The sequence below is a fragment of the Megalobrama amblycephala genome, linkage group LG17, assembly GCF_018812025.1.
Source record: "Megalobrama amblycephala isolate DHTTF-2021 linkage group LG17, ASM1881202v1, whole genome shotgun sequence".
NCBI classification, from domain to species: domain Eukaryota; kingdom Metazoa; phylum Chordata; class Actinopteri; order Cypriniformes; family Xenocyprididae; genus Megalobrama; species Megalobrama amblycephala.
In genome coordinates, this window is record NC_063060.1 from 36116733 (window position 1) to 36136811 (window position 20079).

Consider the following 20079-nt stretch of genomic DNA (forward strand, 5'->3'; position numbering starts at 1 on the left):
ATTTTTAACGTTATGATACATTTCTAAATTATATTAATTACATTTTTATGCGTTTTTCAACATTTTAAAGCGCTTCTTTCTTAAGCTTTAAACTCGCTTAAACCAAAGTAGTGATTTTCCGTGACAGTAATAAACTACGTTAATATTAGTTCACAATTGCTATATTAGCGATCTTTTTATGGCTGGCCATTTAACAGGACAAAAATATCTACTGTAAAAGAGCAGGACTCTTTGCCAACCCTGCAACTTCTTCAAGAGCTAAACCGATTAGTTTGGGTGCCCACATTCATTCTGCAGCCGGGGAGACTCACGCGGCCTCCGCGCTCAAGAAATCTCGCCTCTGCAACCCAAAAACACTCGGTTCTAATTAGTGTGTTGAGTTTATCTCCAATTTGACGTTAAACTGATGTGTTGGCAGGGACGATGTAGACTGTTGGCTGCTTGTGCTTATAGTTCCCATCGTTTGAATGACTGTCACAGAGGCACCGATTCCCCTCAGCTTTAGTAAAAGTGCCATTGACTGTATCTCGCTCTCTCATGCTCTCTGATTGTACACAATCGTCACGAGAGTTCTTTATGTGAAACTGACCAATGGCACGAGGAAAGGAGGAGACAGCTGTGACTGACTCAACCCCCTTAGTTTGACCGGGCCTGAGAGAGATGCTTCGCACAGATCACTGGAGTGACCAAGAAAACTAGTCCATCATTGATTACTATGATTAGTATTATTTATGCAGCATTTTGGCAGATGTCAGTGTGATATGTATTGAGCTGGGTGGCATAAACAGTGTGTGATCAAGAGTATGTGGTCATTTCTAGATTTTCTCAGGATACCCACAGTCATGGAAACCAGGGATATTAAAAGGTTAGTTCACCCAAAAATGAAAATAATGTCATTAATTACTCACCCTCATGTTGTTTCACACCCGTAAATCCTTTGTTAATCTTCGGAACACAAATTAAGATATTTTTGTTGAAACCCGATGGCTCAGTGAGGCCTGCATAGCCAGCAATGACATTTCCTGTCTCAAGATCCATTAATGTACTAAAAAAATATTTAAATCGGTTCATGTGAGTACAGTGGTTCAATATTAATATTATAAAACAACGAGAATATTTTTGGTGCGCAAAAAAAAACAAAATAACGACTTATTTAGTGATGGCCGATTTGCTTCAGGAAGCTTCGGAGCGTTATGAATCAGTGTATCGAATCTTGATTCGGATTGCGTGTCAGACGGCTGAAATCACGTGACTTTGGCGCTCCGAACGCTGATTCGACATGCTGATTCATAACAAAGCTTCCTGAAGCAGTGTTTTGAAATCAGCCATCACTATATAAGTCAATTTTTTTTTTTTTTTTTTTTTGGTGCACCAAAAATATTCTCGTCACTGTATAATATTAATATTGAACCACTGTACTCACATGAACTGATATAAATATGTTTTCAGTACATTAATGGATCTTGAGACAGGAAATGTCATTGCTGGCTATGCAGGCCTCACTGAGCCATCGGATTTCAACTAAAATATCTTAATTTGCGTTCCGAAGATTAACGAAGGTCTTACGGGTGTGGAACGGCATGAGGGTGAGTAATAAATGACAGAATTTTCATTTTTGGGTGAACTAACCCTTTAAAAGAAAAATCAGAATTAAGGTGCAGTGTGTCAATTTTAGCGACATCTAGTGGTGAGGTTGCGAATTGCAATATAGAGAAGCTACGGTGGCCAACATAGGACAAACATGGCATCATGTGATACAGAAGAGAGTAGCCAGTCAAGCAAACGCGCTCTGTAAAGCAGTTTGTCCTTTTAGGGCTACTGTAGAAACATGCCGGCGCAAAATAGCGACTTAACATGTAAGGGGACCCGCGGTGTATGTAGATAGAAATGGCTTATCCTAAGGTAATAAAAACATAACGGTTCATTATGTAAGGCAAAGACTATAGAATAACACAAGACGCGTAAGAGCAAGTGCAACGCGCAATATGGCGGAATAAGTCCCGCCTTCTAAATAAGAGCCAATCGCCGATTGGTAAAGTCATTGAGTCACTGCAGCGGCTGTTAGAAGCTCCGGTTCCTATAGAAACAGTCAGACGCGCGCCTCCGAAATGAGGCACAAGAGACGTGCATTTAGGGCTGCGCATGCACATTAGCTTGATCCAGCCTGAAAAATATCGTTTTTTGTCATGATTTGAGCATTTACAAACAAAATATATGAGACAGTTGTTGTCAGATTTGATTTGGTGACTTCAAATATGAAATTTAATCAAAAGCTTGGCAAACAGCTTTGGAGAATTTGATGTTTCCCCATTCAAAGAGATAGGAGCTGCACTTGAATGCCCAAGAGGCGTTTCAAAGATGGCCGCCAAGTGAAATGACTTGTCTTAAAGGAACACTCCACTTTTTTTGAAAATAGGCTCATTTTCCAACTCCCCTAGAGTTAAACATATTTAAAAACACAGTTAAAAATATCAAAACTCTTTGGTCATTTTTTTGAGCAAGATGCTATTGGTCTAATCAGATTCAATGAACTATGCTAAGCTATGCTAAAAGTGATACCGCCAGACCTGGAGATCGGCTGAATGGATTCGAAAATGGTAAAACTCAACTGTTTAACTCTAGGGGAGTTGGAAAATTAGCCTAGAGTAAATAAAGTCCTTTAAAGGGACTTTGTGTAAGGTCTTTATACACCACTGAAAACATAGTTATGTATATTATATTGCATTTTTGTCAAAAGATCCTCCTAAAAAACACATTGCACCTTTAAAATTAACCAAATTTTATAAGTCATGGAACAATGTATGCATGTAAGTCATGCAAAGTGACTCACCTCATGTTTATGTAAACTGTTTGTTTAGATGATATATTTGAGAATTACCATGTTTTCCACCCATTATGAAAAAGAAAAATGTGTGGGGAGGTTGGTTTTGAGTGTTGTTTCATCTATTTCCATCAATGTAAGTTATAAAATCCTAGAAAATGTTATTATTAAATGTTAATTTTGCTGCAGAAGTATGTGAGTCAAAGTGAAGTATTTACTCTTGGTTACTATTATGCATGTTTTTGTGCTTACAGACATCTTGTTGCTACAATGAGTGGCCTTTAGATGGCAGCAGAGGTGCATTAATAGAGTGAACGGCCATTTATCATGGCACAAATCACTGCCGCACCACAACATGTATTGTAAAGTTTTCCATTTCATATCTTGCACATGTGACTAAATGGTGTTTTTTTGTCAGTTTGTCTTGCTTTAGGTTACACTGAGTTGTAAAATAGCATGCTAGCATAATACAGAGAACATAAATATTGCACTCGATTTGATAGAGTATATGAGGAGAAAGTTTAGTGACATCAGTGGCTGATCTGTTTGGTTGTTTTTAAAATTTGAGGATTTCTTGAGATAATATTATAGTGGTATTACCATTTGAAATGAACTTATCTAACAATTATAAAACATTATAGCACTTCAGCAAGATTTACCAACACAATCTCATGATTAATTTGCTTTGTGTGTGTTAATAAATAAAAAAGAAGACAAAGTCTTATGTAAAATCAGTTCCATTATTTTATTATGTTTGGGCCTGTGCTCTTAAGTATTTACAGAGCTAAACCCAAAAGATATGCCCAAATCATTGACATTCTACAGTAATATATTAATTAATAATCACAAAAATTACTGAACAACTCGTTCTCTATCACACTTGCTGTGTTTTGTTTTCTTGCTAAGGTCACTTCTTCAGCTTTGTAAAAGCAACATTGTGTCTGAAATGAACAATCAAGTGAAAAAGGCACTACTACAGTGTGTGGGCTAGTTATGAAAACTGTAGAATGAACTGTTTTAGTAGCAGAAAATACACATTTTGACATTTTTTCAACCATACACAACAGACTAAACAACATCTTAGATGTAGTCCCTTCTTTATAAAATTAATTATTTGCAAGATCATCACTGGAATGTACACATTTAAGAAAAGGGATTACAGCATTATACCAAATCTACACTTGCTTTTGCTCGTTTACATTCTAAATCTGTACCTCAAATGACAAATATTCACCTATGAAACTTGTTAATAAAACTAAAACAGTAGTGCGGCAAATGATCGAACCATTTCACAAGTGTAGCTGGTGATATTTAAATCATAGCAACATTATTCATCATAGCAGAGATGGTGTAAAACGTAACCTTTCAAACTCCATAAAACATTCCTTTTAACAATGACTATGACCTTTCTCTCTTTCATACAAACTGGGCAAATAAAATCCACTATAGTCAAATGACACTTTTGTAGCCTTATGTGCTATTTTAACTATTAAAGACTACTTATTTTGATTCCCTTAGTGTTCATGTGATATTAACACACAGCCCTCTTTTGTGCTCTGGTGAGAAAACTGGTTTCAAAATAGCTATTATGGTTAATAATAGCAACATTTCTCTTTTCAAAAGACAACATATTAACAGTTATTCACGTATCTCTCTTCTATCCAAATAAACTGGTTTTGTCGCAAGTGGCAATGCTTGTAGATATTTATTTCTATTTAGCTACAAAAATATTGTGATATATTTATATATAATTATTAATGTTATTATGTACAGTTGTTCATTAGTAGTACACTATATGTCATCTTGCAATGAAATGTAACAAAGCAGTAGATTCAATTTACCTTAAAGTGCTTCCTGTATCATTTTGAGTTGACTGGAGATCATAAATTCATTTAACCCTCGACAATACACACATAGCACAATAACATTTCAACTCTGATAAATAAACAGATAAAATATTAATAGTACAGGAGACGAAGAATTCTTTACGCAACAGATACAAGTGACACTGAGCAAATATTTAACACTTTTACATATGTATAAATATAATGTCTCCATGAATTAAGCAAAAACAAAATTGGAGAAACAAAATGGAACAAACATTGATCAATGAAAAAAAAAAAGAAAGATAGGCAGTACATTTGGACATCTCTGCCTGAAAAGAAAGTCAGGCCAGCCCAGGTAGTGACAGAAGAGGAATGAGGTCATACTGGCATTTGCATCTCTGTATATTCATCTTGGCCTTCTCTGTCATCAAACGACGGCTCTGCATCATCGGCGTCAAGCTGTCACATAGACAAAATGAACAGCGTTACAGGCAATGGGCATAAGCAAAATAAGATTTAAGATTTTATTATTAGTCTTGTTTTATTTTTTATTTATTTTAACTTAATAGCTGCAATTCAAGTAAAAAAAAAGAAATATATAAAATTTCACTTTTTCTACCCCATTATAACTGACAAAACATAAGATGACATTAGATTTTAGAGAATGTTTCTTGGAAGTTCTTACCCAATTACCAAATTTAGGTGTAAAACTAACAATATTAAACACCATTGCATCTATAAATAATATTTTGCCTATCAGCAAAAAGAAAAGAAACACTTACACATTGTATCTCACGATGAGTAAATATTCGGGACAACAGGAACCTCCTGAATGGCACAGTGAGGACAAGGACAAACGGGAAGGCTAACGAGGCTGCGGTTGACATTACAATCCACAGCACAGCCAGGCACACCAGCTGCAAACAAGTGAACAGGTGCATGCGGAGAGTACGCACCTGAAATAGACAAGTCAAAGGTTAAAGCACAGCTAAATATGAATAGATGAATTGAGAACGGCATTCCAGACCTACTGTCATCAGAATATTGATTTAAAGGTCCCGTTTTTCGTGTTTTTTTGAAGCTTTGATTGTGTTTATATTGTGCAATATAACATGTGTTCATGTTTCACGTGTAAAAAAACACAGTATTTTTCACATAATTTACTTATCTGTATACCGCTGTTTCCACTGTCATAAAAACGGGCTGATGACTTCCTTGTTCTATGAAGTCCCTCCTTCAGAAATACGTAACGAGTTCTGATTGTGCCAGCGGTTCCTGTGTTGTGATTCGACAGCAGTTTAGCGCATCTTGCCCGGAAAGGTCACGCCTCTTACCATAACGTGGAGATGCATGCGCTCAGTGTTATTGTAAACATGTCTTTAATTTTACCCTATCAATTTGAGCCGGAATCAGACCCGGTGATTGGACTGCGGGATGAAAATAACAGCGTTTCGACGACATGGCGACAAACACACTCTACAAACGCAACTCTTGTGTATTCCTGTGGGCGGAGGTTAGTCAAAAAACTGTTTTAGTGACGTCATTAAAGAAGGAAGTAGAGGGATGTAGTCCAAACTGGCCGTTCGATGTAGGCGACTTCTGTTAAATAAAATATCTCGCTTGGCATTGAACTTTGAGCTTTAAAATTTTACAGATTTTATTTATACTCTAACAACAACATTACACACTAACTAAAGTTTGAAACATGGGATCATGAAGAACGGGACCTTTAAGAATGATGAATACTGAAATCTCTTGTGACAAACCTTGCGGACATAGGTGTGGTCAGGGTGGTACTTCGGTGGCATGAAGAGCAGCATCATGCGTTCTGTTAGCTGGATCCCATTGAGAGACATCACTCCCATATAGAGGAATATACCAAACAACACAGCGATCGGAACCTGCCGCAAAAGATCTCCAATCACAATGGAGAGACCTTTGGAAGGAAGAGGGTTTATGTACTGTCAGTTCCAAACAACAAATATAAAGACATTACAATCAATAATGGCCACAACTGGCCATTCACTACTAATTTATCTAGGGAAGCAGTAATATTAAAATTCTGGCTGATACCAATAGAGCGCAACGGTCTGGTTCCAGAAAGTGTTTTTTTTTTTTTTTTTTTTTGAGTGGTAAATTATAAACCTTTAAAGATAGCCTTAATGTGAGCTACGAGGTTGTCCATCAATAGTATTTGCTTCTGTTGAAGCTGTTAGCCAGCATTATTTCAACTTAGTTTTAAAATAGCTGTTTAACAGCAGAATTTGTGTCGAAAAACTACATTACCCATGATGCTGTACAGAAAATTCCACCAATCAGACAGTCGAAATGAGCAAAATGCACCAAAGAGCTCTTTAGCTCCACCCACTCCCATGAAGAACCGTAATGACGTAATCGAGTTGGTCTCCCTACACTTTCAAAATACTTAAATATTTGAATATATATGCATATTTTGCAATAAACTTAAAATATATTGTTCTTATACCGGGTGTATATATAGTATACTGTACATATATTTTGTCTTCTTTTAAATGCATCGTTTTATATTTCTCCATCGTTTTTAAACTGATTATGCTGTTTGCAATGCTTCATGGGATTGCCGTTAAGTGCAGTCTTGTACCTTTGTGTTTTTGTCCAATTTTCAAATACTTTTTTGCTTCAAATCAAAGTTTGTAAAGTTACAATTCTCCTTGTAGCTGGCTGGCTTGGTTCATGGCTTATAACCTATTCCACCTATCGGAGAAATGAATGGAAAAAATACTTCCAGAACCAACGCTGCTGAAAATTGGACAGACTCTGTTCCACTCTATAAATCAATCATTATTAATGCCTGTATTAAAATTCTATGCTATTTTGAATACTATTTTACATTTGAAAATCTAAAAATCAAGCATTTTAAATGTTACAAGTGAATTTAGGCATCACAACATTATAATCTACAGTATGAACAAAAAAATTCAGTTAAATTTGCTAAAGATTAAATTGAATGGTGTTAAATTATTAAATTATTATCATTATAAAATATTAAAGCTGCAGTCCGTAAGTTTTGCCTCTTTGTCGCCATCTCTGTTCGAAAACTGCATTTGCGGTTATTTGTGGAATTATACATGGTTTGTGCATCGGCACAGCTCCTCAGTGCGAATGCATCTAATGTTTGCTGTCAGTCACCACATCGGTGTGGATACTGTACTTCAGAATCACAGATTGTAGTATTGGAAGTATGACCAAAATAAGAATTTTCACTGGAAAATATAATCTGAGCAAGTAAGTAACAAATCTGTCACTTTTGTTCTGACCAACTGAGAAAAAAAGCATTACAATAAATCGTGCTGCCAATAATGAAATGGTGATTAAATCTAACGATCGCTTAGCTCATATCACATCATACCGTGCAAATCATTATTATTGTTATATTTTGTTCTCAAATTGTTAATGTTAACAACATCAGCATTGCATGACTATGAGTATTTAGTGTGTATTAGCGTTACCTGTAGATTTCAATTTCTGTACAGTCTAATCTCTAATGTTAATTTGTCATACCATACAATCCGCCATCAAAATGATAAGTTTTATTATTCCAGCTGCTGTGAGAAAAGGCATGGAATTAATGATCTATCAGATGCGATATAGCCTACTAGCTGGGACGACTCCTTTATGTAAACAGACGTGACGTAATGACACAAAGACGAACGGCTTCATGCGTGAATTTCCCACGGAAACCCACCAGTACCACCTGAATTAGAAAACTTTATTACAAGCTTACCGTTGTGAATTGAGCTAAGGTAAGGAGATAGTTTTGAACACTGGCTGGTTATGTACTTGCTCAAATTGATTTTGGATCATTTTTAACCCAAAAAAGTTACAGACTGCAGCTTTAAGGTGACGTAAGGTGTAACTACGTCACCTTAAAATAAAGTGTTACATTAACTATTAAATGTTATTAGAGTATTAAATAATTAGTATTTTAAAGATTAATTTTAAGTGAGTTTTAGATGATGGCAAGGTAATCTAAATGTAAAAATAGGAGAAATAGCACAATCTAAAACCAGCCGATTTATACATCCAATATAGACTGATAGTGATAAACTAAATCGCTGGCTAACCAATATGGTGCAGATATATATTTATCATCCATCAAATTAAGTTACTCACCAACAAGAAAAGCCACCAGAAATCCTGTTACTCTCTGCTCTTTTACTTCCTGAATGCGAGGTTTGTCGCCTGGAGCTACGGCTTTGCTCATCACCGTAAGACTATTTGCATGAGTTACTGAACGAACAGTCGCACCGGTCAACCATGGCAGCCCAAACAGCGCTGAAATCCCACCCGCGACCACGATGATTAGCAGGTCCAGGTGAAACCCCGAACCCTTAACCAGCATCCTGTCCTTCTTACTCACAATAAGACTGCAACGGAAAATAAATAAATAAAAACAGAGGAATAATATAATGGAGGTTTTAGTACAAGAACAGGTTAGTGAACGCCTGTGACTCACGTGGTGATCTGAGTCTCCATGAAAATGAGGATGTAGACAAGCAGAGCCGGTAGAATGCTGGCAACCATCATCCAAATGGGGAACTGGCCGTCAGAGCCCAGTGGGTTTATGAACCAACCGCGCTTGTCCGGGCTGGTCACAGAGAAACCATCAGGGACACTTAGTTTCTATATGGGGAGGAAAAAAGTTTAAAGATTACAGTGATTCATTCAAAATATCTGAACATCGCCTGCAAAAATGGACTGAACAATAGTAAATGTGACTGCACCTTTACAAACAAGTATAACGATGGTATCAGATATAATATAATCAATATTATGGGACTTTAATAATAGAGGGTGGATGTTAGTATTAAAATATTTTGAATTAAATTTTCAAAATTTCCTTTTCAAAAGTATCTTAAATAGCATAGAAAAAGTAAAAAAATATTAACTAAATTGTTTTAAAATCTGGATAGTTACAAAAATGGTCTTAAATTGTTTGTGTGTGTGGGGGGGGTCTTTAAATAAAAAAAAAATAAAATAAAAAAAAACATATTTTTCCATTTCGTGAGATTAATTTCCTTAAACATTTCCTACAATTTCGTATGAAAGTTTGTTTCCGCCACTGAATAAAGAATAAAAAAGGTAATTGCGACTTTTTAATGTCACAATTCAGACTTTTTTTCTCGCAATTGCGAGTTTACGTCTTGCAATTCAAATTTTTTTCTCAGAATTGAGTGATATAAACTGGCAATTGCAAGTTATAAAGTCAGAATTGTGTAATGTAAAGTCGCAATTGTGTGTTATAAAGTCAGAATTGTGAGATATAAAACTAGACTTTTTTCTCAGAATTGTGAGTTTATATCTCACAATTCTGACTTTATAACACAATTGTGAGTTATAAAGTCAGAATTGTGAGATATAAACTCACAATTCTGAGATATAAACTCGTAATTCTGAGGAGAAAAAAAAGAATTGGATATCATATCTCGCAATTTTGAGTTTATATCTCATAATTCTGAGAAAACAAGTCATAACTGTGAGTTTATATTCACAATTGTGAGAAAAAAAAGTCAGAATTGTGAGATAAAAATTTGCAATTACCTTTTTTATATTTTTTTATATTTTGTGGCAGAAACAAACTTCCATAATTCTGATTACTTCAAAATGTCATATGTCTAAAAAAAAAAACATGGTAATATCATGCTAGTCTTTCATCATTTTGAAATGTGTCACTTAAAATCGTGCTTGATGTAAAATGAATTTGGGTGTTTGGGTGGACAATGCTAAGAATAAATTAGTTACATTATACATTAATCAAATTATATAAACATTTCTTCATGTGTCACCTGTGTGTAAGTGTCCTTGATGCTGTAGTCCAACAGAACCATGGTGGAGATTGCAATAGGAACTCCAAAATCTCCAATAGCCCTTCGGAGCTGTGCAAAAGATAAGATTCGATATCACTATGGTCAACACCACTTCATCACACACAGAATCGAGTAAATGCCACACCACATGAGCACTGAGATACTGGCTTACCCTGCCAGGGAAAAAAGGGCTGTTCTTAAATTTACGCAGATAGAAGGCAATGAAGAAGGTGCCTGACGTGAGCACCAGGGAGAGGAGAGCAGTGTTTGGCTGGTTTAGAGTTTGAGAGGTATCTGAAGACCTGCCATCACTGGTGGGTGTTGGTAAAGCAGTGTTATTTTCTTCTCGCCCATAGCAGCTCTTGAGAGGATGATCCATGAAGATCTTAAAAAAAGCAAACAAACAAAAAACATTACAATAACATTTTAAAAAATCTTACCAACCCCAAACTTTTGAATGTTAGTTTAAACGACAAATAGCATCTCAATACTTTGCCCAGCTTGAAGAAGGTCTCGTAGATGAAGATGAGAGAGATAAGGATGGAGAAGATCTCTTGGGTGAAGCGTGTCACAAATCGCACCAGGAAGCTCCCTTCAAAGGCCACCGTGAGAACTACAATAATGACCAACCAAATTCCAATCCACGCACGTCCTGTCAGAAACTCGATTTCATTGGACTTGCAGAACTGCAAACACATTGATTCATGGTCACATTCAGTTTTTCCTGCTATATAATTCCAGTGAAACATTTTATAATTGAGTTTGTTTGAGGGACGAATTCACTAAACAGTTGCACCACACTTTTGCATGCAGCAAATTCAGCATTATGTACACTATGTAACTTTTCTGTTAAAAAGTAACAACAATACATCATTATTTCTTCTTCCAAAAAGTGTTTTTGACATACCCTGATTCACTATGGTAAGCCTATTATAAGTGTTTATATTTTAGACCTGACGGCATGGTTTTCAATGGAAATTGCATATATCTATGTGTGTCTCATCAAGTTGCTCCGCCTACTTTGATGCATGTATGATGTGGGAGTGGCATAGGTCTGGGGAATCACCCATTTAAAAAAAAAACGCTGAACAGAGGAGAATCTGCTGGCAAAAAGTGAATGCGACAGAACTCGTAATAAAACAAGAATCAACATTTCAGAGATGAAAAGCCAAGCCAATTTTTTTAACCACTAGAGGGCCAAAGGTTGCATAGTGTACCTTTCACTAAGCTGGGTACTAAATGCATTGCAATATTGTAACAGCACAGCGAGTATTTCAATTTAATCACTGTCATTTTCAGTCTAAACACCCCTTTATAAGCAAATTAGGCTCAATGTAAATGGCACTTTATTCACAAAAATTCATTGCTATTTGAATACAATTTGAGGGCGCAATCAGTGGGCGCAATTTATTCTTAGTGAATTAGTAGTATTTGTATCCATTTATTATAAATACTAACTGAATAGAAGGACTCTTCAAATACTAGAAGGGGTCCAGAGAAGCCCACCACCAGAAGAGGTTGAGCCCCAAGCAGGCAGAACAACATTCCCTGCACGGCAGTGGAAATAATTAGCTCTGACACACCTATCAAACCATCTGTCTTTTCACCTGGGGAAGAGAGAAATGATTTGATCAGGCAAAGGTCCCTTGTTTTAGTTGCATCATAAAAACAGAGTTTTAAAGAATAAAAAGAACAGCTTTAACTAACCCAATAGTCCTCCAAAGGTGATGGCAGGAGAAAGGGCAGCAAAGTAAATAAATATGACTGTGGCCATGCATTGAGGACTTAGGGCATCCTTAAAATCGCTGATGTATTTAGGGTAGCGCCGCCGCGCATCTCGGATAACCCCGCCAAACAGCCGACCCGTTCTCTTAAGAGGATCATCGTCTGCAGGTTTTAAAGGTGGATGAAAAGCTGAAAGAGAACATTAAAGGGTTAGTTTACCCAAAAATGAAAATTCTGCCATTAATTACTCACTCTCATGTCGCTCCAAACCTGTAAGACCTTCGTTCATCTTCGGAAGACAAATTAAGATATTTTTGATGAAATTCATGAGCTATCTGGCCTCTGATAGACTGCAATGTTATTACCACATTCAAGTCCTAGAAAGGTAGTTAAAATAGTACATGTGACTACAGTGGTTCAACCTTAATGTTATGAAGCGACAAGAATCGCAAAAAAACAAACAAAAATAACGACTTTATTCAAAAATTTCTTCTCTTCCGTGTTAGTCTCCTACGCAGTTGACGTAATAAACACAGTGCAGCGCTTCCGGGTTCTACGTCAGAACGGCATTTTAAAAGATGTCTTTACTACCTTTCTGGGCCTTGAAATTTGTTATGACATTGCTGTGTATAGGGAGATCAGAAGGCTCTCGGATTTCATATATCTTAATTTGTGTTCTAAAGATGAACGAAGGTCTTACGGGTTTGGAGCAACATGAAGGTGAGTAATTAATGACAGAATTTTCATTTTTGAGTGAACTAAGCCTTTAAGAATGAATAAAAGGGAGATAAAATGGTCATTCAGTACATTTATTTTGGATAAACAGGAAACTGATCTGTTCACTTATGTATTCTGTATATGACTGAGACCCTATGTACCCATGTCCTCGGGGCTCTTAATTTCCTTGGCCTGTAGTTTGACCTCTTGCTCATGTCTCTTGTGCAGCATCTCTTTCTGGAAGCGAGCGATAGAATGCAGCAGCTCATCTCCTCCAACCTCAGATGGAGGAAGCACAATACTGCAGTCCAGAAAGCTGTTGATGGCTGTCAGCAGGTCCTGGCGCTCATCTGCCAAATATGCTGCCTCATGAAAGTGCTGGAAGAAATGAATGCTTTTATTCAGCAAGGATGCATTCAATTTATCAAATTAATTTTTTTTTATTTTTTTTTTTTATTTCAAATAAATGCTGTTCTTTTGAACGGTCTATTCCTCAAAGAACCTTGAAAAATCTCAGTATTCACAAAAATATTAAGCATATTAATATTATTACTGTTTTTTACTGTATTTTTGATCAAATAAATGCAGCCTTGGTGAGCATAAGAGACTAAGAGAAACATTAAACTTCAAAAGGGTAGTGCATATTCTCTGAAAGTCTTAATATCTTTTTCAGTAAATATATCTTGTTTTAAGGATTTACAGGTGCTGGTCATATAATTAGAATATCATCAAAAAGTTCATTTTTTTATTGTAAATTATTTTTAAAAATGAAACTTTCATATATTCTAGATTCCCTACATGTAAAGTAAAACATTTCAAAAGTTTTTTTTTTTTAAATTTTGATGATTAGAGCATACAGCTCATGAAAGTCCAAAATCCAGTATCTCAAAATATTAGAATATTTCCTAAGATCAATCAGATCATCTGTATATTGTTGGATCGACTGTTTCTCATCTTTCTCTTAAAAATATATCATAGATTCAGGTCAGGCATGTTGGCTGGCCAATAAAGCACAGTAATATCATGGCCAGCAAACCACTTGGAAGTGGTTTTTGCACTGTGGGCAGGTGCTCAAGTCCTGCTGGAAAAGGAAATCAGCATCTCCATAAAGCTTGTCAGCAGATGGAAGCATAAAGTGCTCCAAAATCTCCTGGAAGATGGCTGCATTGACTTTGCACTTGATAAAACACAATAGACCAACACCAGCAGACGTCACAGCCCCCCCAAATCATTACTAACTTCAGAAACTTCCCACTAGACTTCAAGCAGCTTGGATTCTGTGCCTCTCCAGTCTTCCTTCAGACTCTGGGACCATGATTTCAACATGAAATGCAAAATTTACTTTTATCTGAAAAGAGGACTTTCGACCACTGTTCACTGTCCAGTTCTTTTTCTCCTTAGCCCAGGTAAAATGCTTCTGACGTTGTTTCTGTTTCAGAAGTGGCTTGGTAGTTCTTTTCCTGAAGATGTCTGAGTGTGGTGACTCTTGATGCGCTGACTCCGGCTTCATTTGACTCATTGTGAAGCTCTCCCAAGTGTTTGAATCGGCTTTACTTGACATTATTCTCAAGCTTGCGGTCATCCCTGTTGCTTGTGCACCTTTGCCTACCCAATTTCTTCCTTCTAGTCAACTTTGCATTCATATGCAAAGTTGACTATATTAATACCCCATTCAGTACTGACCTTCTGTGACTTATTCTCTTTGTGGAGGGTGTCAATGATTGTCTCCTGGACCATTGCCAAGTCAGCAGTCTTCCCCATTAGTGTGGTTTCAAAGAACAAGAGATACCCGGAATTTATACTGTAGGGATGGTCATTTAATGAAACTCAAATGTAAATATTCTAATATTTTGAGATATTGGACTTTCATGAGCTGTACGCTCTAATCATCAAAATTAAAAAAAAAAAACTTTTGAAATGTTTTACTTTACATGTAGGGAATCTAGAATATATGAAAGTTTCATTTTTAAAAATAATTTACAATAAAAAAAATGAACTTTTTGATGATATTCTAATTATATGACCAGCACCTGTATATATAGAATAAGTCCAAATATAATTTTTTTGGTGAACTATCCCTTATTTAATGAGACTTGATAGTGTCTTGTGTGCTTACTTTATCCGACATAAGTGTAGATATGGAGCGGCCGATTTGGTGGTAGTCAACATTGGCACTGGGTGGGCCAAGGAGCACGAAAATAAACCGTACTGGAATCGGTACTTCTAGAACTGACTCTAAAAGAACTGCTTCCTGCAGTCTCACAAAGGCCATGGTGGGCTGGTCCAGGAAATCCACGCTACCTGTGAAAACCGAGGTCATCTGCATCAAGACTTTAACTTGTGTAGTATGTCATATGTCTACTCTTGTGATATCACAGAGTTAAATACGGACAGTAAACTGACCCACAAGGACAACAGTCGCTTCTGCATCCTCGGGAATCTTCTCAAGCAACTTCAGCTCATGTTTAGATTTGGTCTTGTGCAGACCAAAAAACTGGGGTGTGTCTTTCTGTGGAAACAATGAGGAAAAGGTCTATTATTTGCCGTTCTTTGACTCTCAAAAACACACACACTGACTGTAATGAACACAGTACCTCATTCTTATCTAAGTCTACACTGCTGCGTGACTCAAAGTTACGTAGTCCTGCCATGAGCGGGTCTGTGGCAGGGGGCTCAGGTGCTGCGATATGGTTATTGCTATGGTAATGAGATATGAGAGAGCCAAGGCTGGTTGCAGAGATGTTCCGTTTAAACAAGCTGTGCTCCTTGCCATCACTCGGATGACTGACAAACAGAAGAACAAAAAAGCAGAAGATTCAGCTGCATGATCCAAATGAGTAAGATGTTCCTGAATAGGCGAGTATCTTCAAGGGGTTGTTATTAATCGTTTTTGAGATCTGCAATGTAATGTTCACATAACCTATGTGAACTGACCTGTGTTTGAGGAGAAGGGCACGGAGCACGTTGGCTCTGTCCTGTGCTCTGATCTGATCTGAGATGATCATCTGTTCCACAACCTGATGAGCAATACCAGGAAGGGTCTTCTGGTCCAGGTCCAACAACACTGCACCTGTAAAATTATATAATCAACATATCAGACACACCAAAAGGCATTGCTTCCAAAACACACCACAAAACATAATTACGGCGAAAGCGTTTTAGTCACAGATGTCTTTTTACAAAGTCTTTATTTTGTCTTTTGTCATCTACTAGAACAGGCTTTCATGCTTGAATATTCAAAAAAACACTTTATTTGTCACATATTTTACATTATTGCAGCACCTCTCTTCCCAGTCTGTCAGTAACACTCTGTTTAGTTCTTGTCTCTATGAAGCCCCTCCTTCTGAAAAGCACAATGTTCTCTGATTGGTCGGATGGATCAGGGCATTGTGATTGGTCAACTGTGATTGTCACGCCCCTTACCATAACTACAAGTTTCAACACACTAAAGCAACTCAACCAGGCCTCACCCTAGTGTTGTCGAAAGTATGCTTTGTGATGCTTTGAGCATCATTGAGCAGATTCGTAAAAACCTCCATTGTGTTCAAGCGTGTATCAGATATGTCTGTGATTGGCTACAATGATCAACGCATTTGAAAGCACACGGAAGGGTTTGCATTTGAAACCTGTCCGCTGATAGACGCCTGCTTTCAAACACTCCCGTGTGTATCTCAGGAAGTGCTCGGTGAAGAGCGCCTTTGATGTCTATTTACAACATGTTTTTGAAGCATTGATCATTGTAGCCAATCACAGACATATCTGGCTCAACAACGCTCAAAGCATCTCATTTTTAAAATTTCATTACCGACTTGTTACCGAAGTCGATACTTTTGACAACACTACCTCACCCCCTTTATTTTGCGTATGCCTTGGGCAAGAATTATTTAAATGACGAATATTGCGACGTGTACTTTCCCGGAAGAAACTCAAGATTACAATCGAAGCGTTTCAGGGAGTTCAGAAACAGCGCTCACTGATATAGAGAATAACTCCTTTTGGAATGGATTGTGTGCTTTTTAACTTTGCAGAACATTTTCATGATCAAACAGCAACATTACACACTAAAGAATGTTGAAAATGTAAAGCATAAAAGGTCCTCTTTAAATATATAAGGAATTAAAAGAATATATGCAAGCATTAAATTCATATATTATATATTAATAAAACAATTGAACCAAAAATAATAAGTATTATTATATAATAAAAATAAAATATTATTATATTTTTATTCAATAATAAAATATTGTATTTCAGTCATTTCATTCTCCTCTCTCACCATGTGAAATGGTCTTGCGGAGCTCCAGCAGGCTGCGGAATGAGAGAGAAGCTACATGAGGTTTCCCCCAGCGTTCGGTCTCCTCCTCCACATCCTCCTCAAACTTGATCCAACGAGCTGTTTCCCTCCACTGCATCTCCTGGTTCTTATCCATCACTAACTCATTCAGCTCAACAAACACCTGAGAGAACACATACACTTTAGATTTACATTAACTTTCTTATACAGCTGATCTGATGGAAAGGCATCTGATTAGGTTATGTGTTCATTGAGTCAGGTTTGGATTGTTAAACATTTTCCATAAAATATAAAACGGTTTATAAACACCTCACAACTTTTAGCAAAAAATGTACTTATATAGTTCATGCATCATGGCAGGTAAAACTATACACTTTGTTAGAGGAAGCAGACTATATCTGCAGTTCTTTCAGACAAGAGCAATCTTTTTCAGGCAAGCAAGTCAAAAATATCTACTGTTGTTGTGTTGTCAGTAGAGCTGTTCAGTTTGTTGTCCTAAAACTTTTCCCTGAGGAAATTCGAATGGGTTTTTAGAATAGAGTTTAATGCAGAATGTGGTTAACACTACATGAAGAGAATTTAAATTACACACCTCAAACGTAAATCCTGAATATTTTGTGTGCTTTGAAAATTGCAGTTTAGGATAAATAAGCTACACTACCATTCAAAAGTTTGGGTTTGGTAAGATTTTTATTGTTTTTGAAAGATTCTTATACTCATCATTACTGCATTTATTTTATCAAAAATAAAGTAACAATAGTAATATTGTTGTGGCAAGCAGGGTGAGGCCGAGAGCCGTGGGAACACAGTGTTGCCGGTGGCATGAGTGTTAAAGGTGCTAAAGAGGATGTTTTGTTTTATACACTTTTGCAATATTACTTGAAACTGTCTTTACTAACTGATAAAAGACTATTTATTAGGTGCACTGAAAGTAATAATATTAATATACATAATCTGTGCACGAGGTAGGGCCTTAAAAACATCAGCCAATCGTTTACGCGATCATCGCGTAAACGATTGGCCCTCTGGCTTGTCAATCACTGCCATGACGTTCCTTGTGAGAGACGAGCGCGGCTGCGCGCTCCAGTAACTTTCCACACTCCACAGGCGCTGCATGCAGTGTTTTTGTCAGGAGACAGGAGTAACAACTGCAGATTATGAGTTACCTGCGGTGAGTCCGACATAATGAATCCAAAAAACACGACACAGCGAATGCCGGTGGTAAACACTCGTGTTCCAATACTCGTGCACGAGTTCTGTGAGGCGTTCCTTTGAAATTCCTTTGAAAAGGAAAAACTCAGTAACAGTCTTTGGATTCTCAGTCGACGAAAAAATCCTCTCTATCACCTTTAATGAGCCACACCGGTCTCGAGTCTCACGGAGGAGCTTCTGAAGGATAAAAGGAGGAGTTACAACAGTGAAGGACGAGAGAGGACCAGGCCTGGACTATAAGTTGGTGTTTTTTTTATTATGTTTATATGCAGCAGTCATCCATGAGAGGCTGCCTATTTACTTGCATTTTGTTGTTTATTTTTGGATTAAAACTTTACGTTGAACATTTGCCAGTTCCCGCCTCCTTCTTCCCTGAAATTTAAACATTGTTACAATTGTGAAATATTGTTTCAATTTAAAATAACGGTTTTGAATATATACGCTGCCCTCCAAAAGTTTGGAAACACCCCTGGCAAAGTGTGGTTTTGGACAATATCAGCATAAATCCTTATTATTTTTTGGTGCAAATACATTAAAGTAACTTGACATTATCATTGAAGACCAGCAATTATAATTTTCATTTAGATTACATAATAATGGCAATATATACATGTCAAAGTCAGACATGGCCCTTTGCCAGCTGTGATGTTACTGGTTTAAACTTGGCCCAGGTTTGTAAAAGATTTTTGGGTCAGCACACCTTAATAGCTTCAACAATCGATTGCCAATTAAGTTTAGAATACAATGAACCAATTAGAACCCAGTTTAGGTCAGATAGCTGCTAATGGTGGATATTTTGATGAATTGAAAATTTATGTATAAACTGTTTATGTAATAAAATATGTTTTTGTAGTTTGTGTTGTCCCTTATCAGTGCAAAATTATCACAAATTAAAAAGGATTCATGCCAATATTGTCTAAAACCCCACTTTTCTAGGGCGTTTCCAAACTTTTGGAGGGCAGTGTACAAAAATGTAATTTATTCCTGTGGTGGCAAAGCTGAATTTTGCCAGCAGCCATTTCTCTAGTCTTCAGTGTCACATGATGCTTCACAACTCATTGTTAATTTGCTGTTCAAGAAACATTTTTTACTATTAGCAATGTTGAAAATGGATGTGCTGCTTAATATTTTTGTGGAAACCACTTTTTCTGGATTCTTTGATGAATAGGAAGTTGAAAAGAACAGGATTTATGTGAAATAGAAATGTTTTGTAACAATGTAAATGTCTTTACTGTCACTTTTGACCAATTAAATGCATCTTTTGCCAAAGTATTAAAAGTATTCATTTCTTTTGGAAAAAATCCCTAAACTTTTGAATGGTAGTAGTTTAAATAAGGACTACAATGGTCGCCTGATTGGAGAACCACATAAACTCACATCCATGTGAAATCTGTAGCACTAGTTAGCAATTTGCGTTTTTAATCCACATATTGGCTGTTTGTAATTTATGTTGTAGAACAAAACACTCTTTAAGTACTTATTCTACTCTTAAATCAAAAAGTGGCATTATATAATGACTGAACAGCTCCATACGAGTACAGTTTTGCCAATCTTAGTTATACACAGTTCTGATATTGTGACCATTCTCTGCCTTCAACAACACAAGAGGTACAGATGTGGTGTCAGCAAACAAGTGGG

General features: G+C 36.7%; 1 protein-coding gene across 7 annotated transcripts in view; it reads right to left on the reverse strand.

The window, feature by feature from the left end:
* Positions 1-3547: 3547 nt before the first annotated feature.
* slc4a2a (solute carrier family 4 member 2a) overlaps positions 3548-20079 on the reverse strand; it is a 43350-nt gene continuing 26818 nt past the window's right edge. For all 7 annotated transcript variants that reach the window (XM_048162611.1, XM_048162608.1, XM_048162609.1 and 4 more), the window contains 16 exons: positions 17212-17392; positions 15870-16005; positions 15530-15719; positions 15339-15444; positions 15052-15236; positions 13097-13313; positions 12201-12407; positions 11952-12100; positions 10985-11179; positions 10666-10878; positions 10473-10562; positions 9143-9309; positions 8800-9053; positions 6414-6583; positions 5430-5603; positions 3548-5106 (listed from right to left, as the gene is read on the reverse strand). In XM_048162611.1, the coding sequence (XP_048018568.1) occupies positions 5026-5106; positions 5430-5603; positions 6414-6583; positions 8800-9053; positions 9143-9309; positions 10473-10562; positions 10666-10878; positions 10985-11179; positions 11952-12100; positions 12201-12407; positions 13097-13313; positions 15052-15236; positions 15339-15444; positions 15530-15719; positions 15870-16005; positions 17212-17392 (2715 nt within the window). In that variant the 3' untranslated portion in view covers positions 3548-5025. The remainder of the gene's footprint in view (positions 5107-5429; positions 5604-6413; positions 6584-8799; positions 9054-9142; positions 9310-10472; positions 10563-10665; positions 10879-10984; positions 11180-11951; positions 12101-12200; positions 12408-13096; positions 13314-15051; positions 15237-15338; positions 15445-15529; positions 15720-15869; positions 16006-17211; positions 17393-20079) is intronic.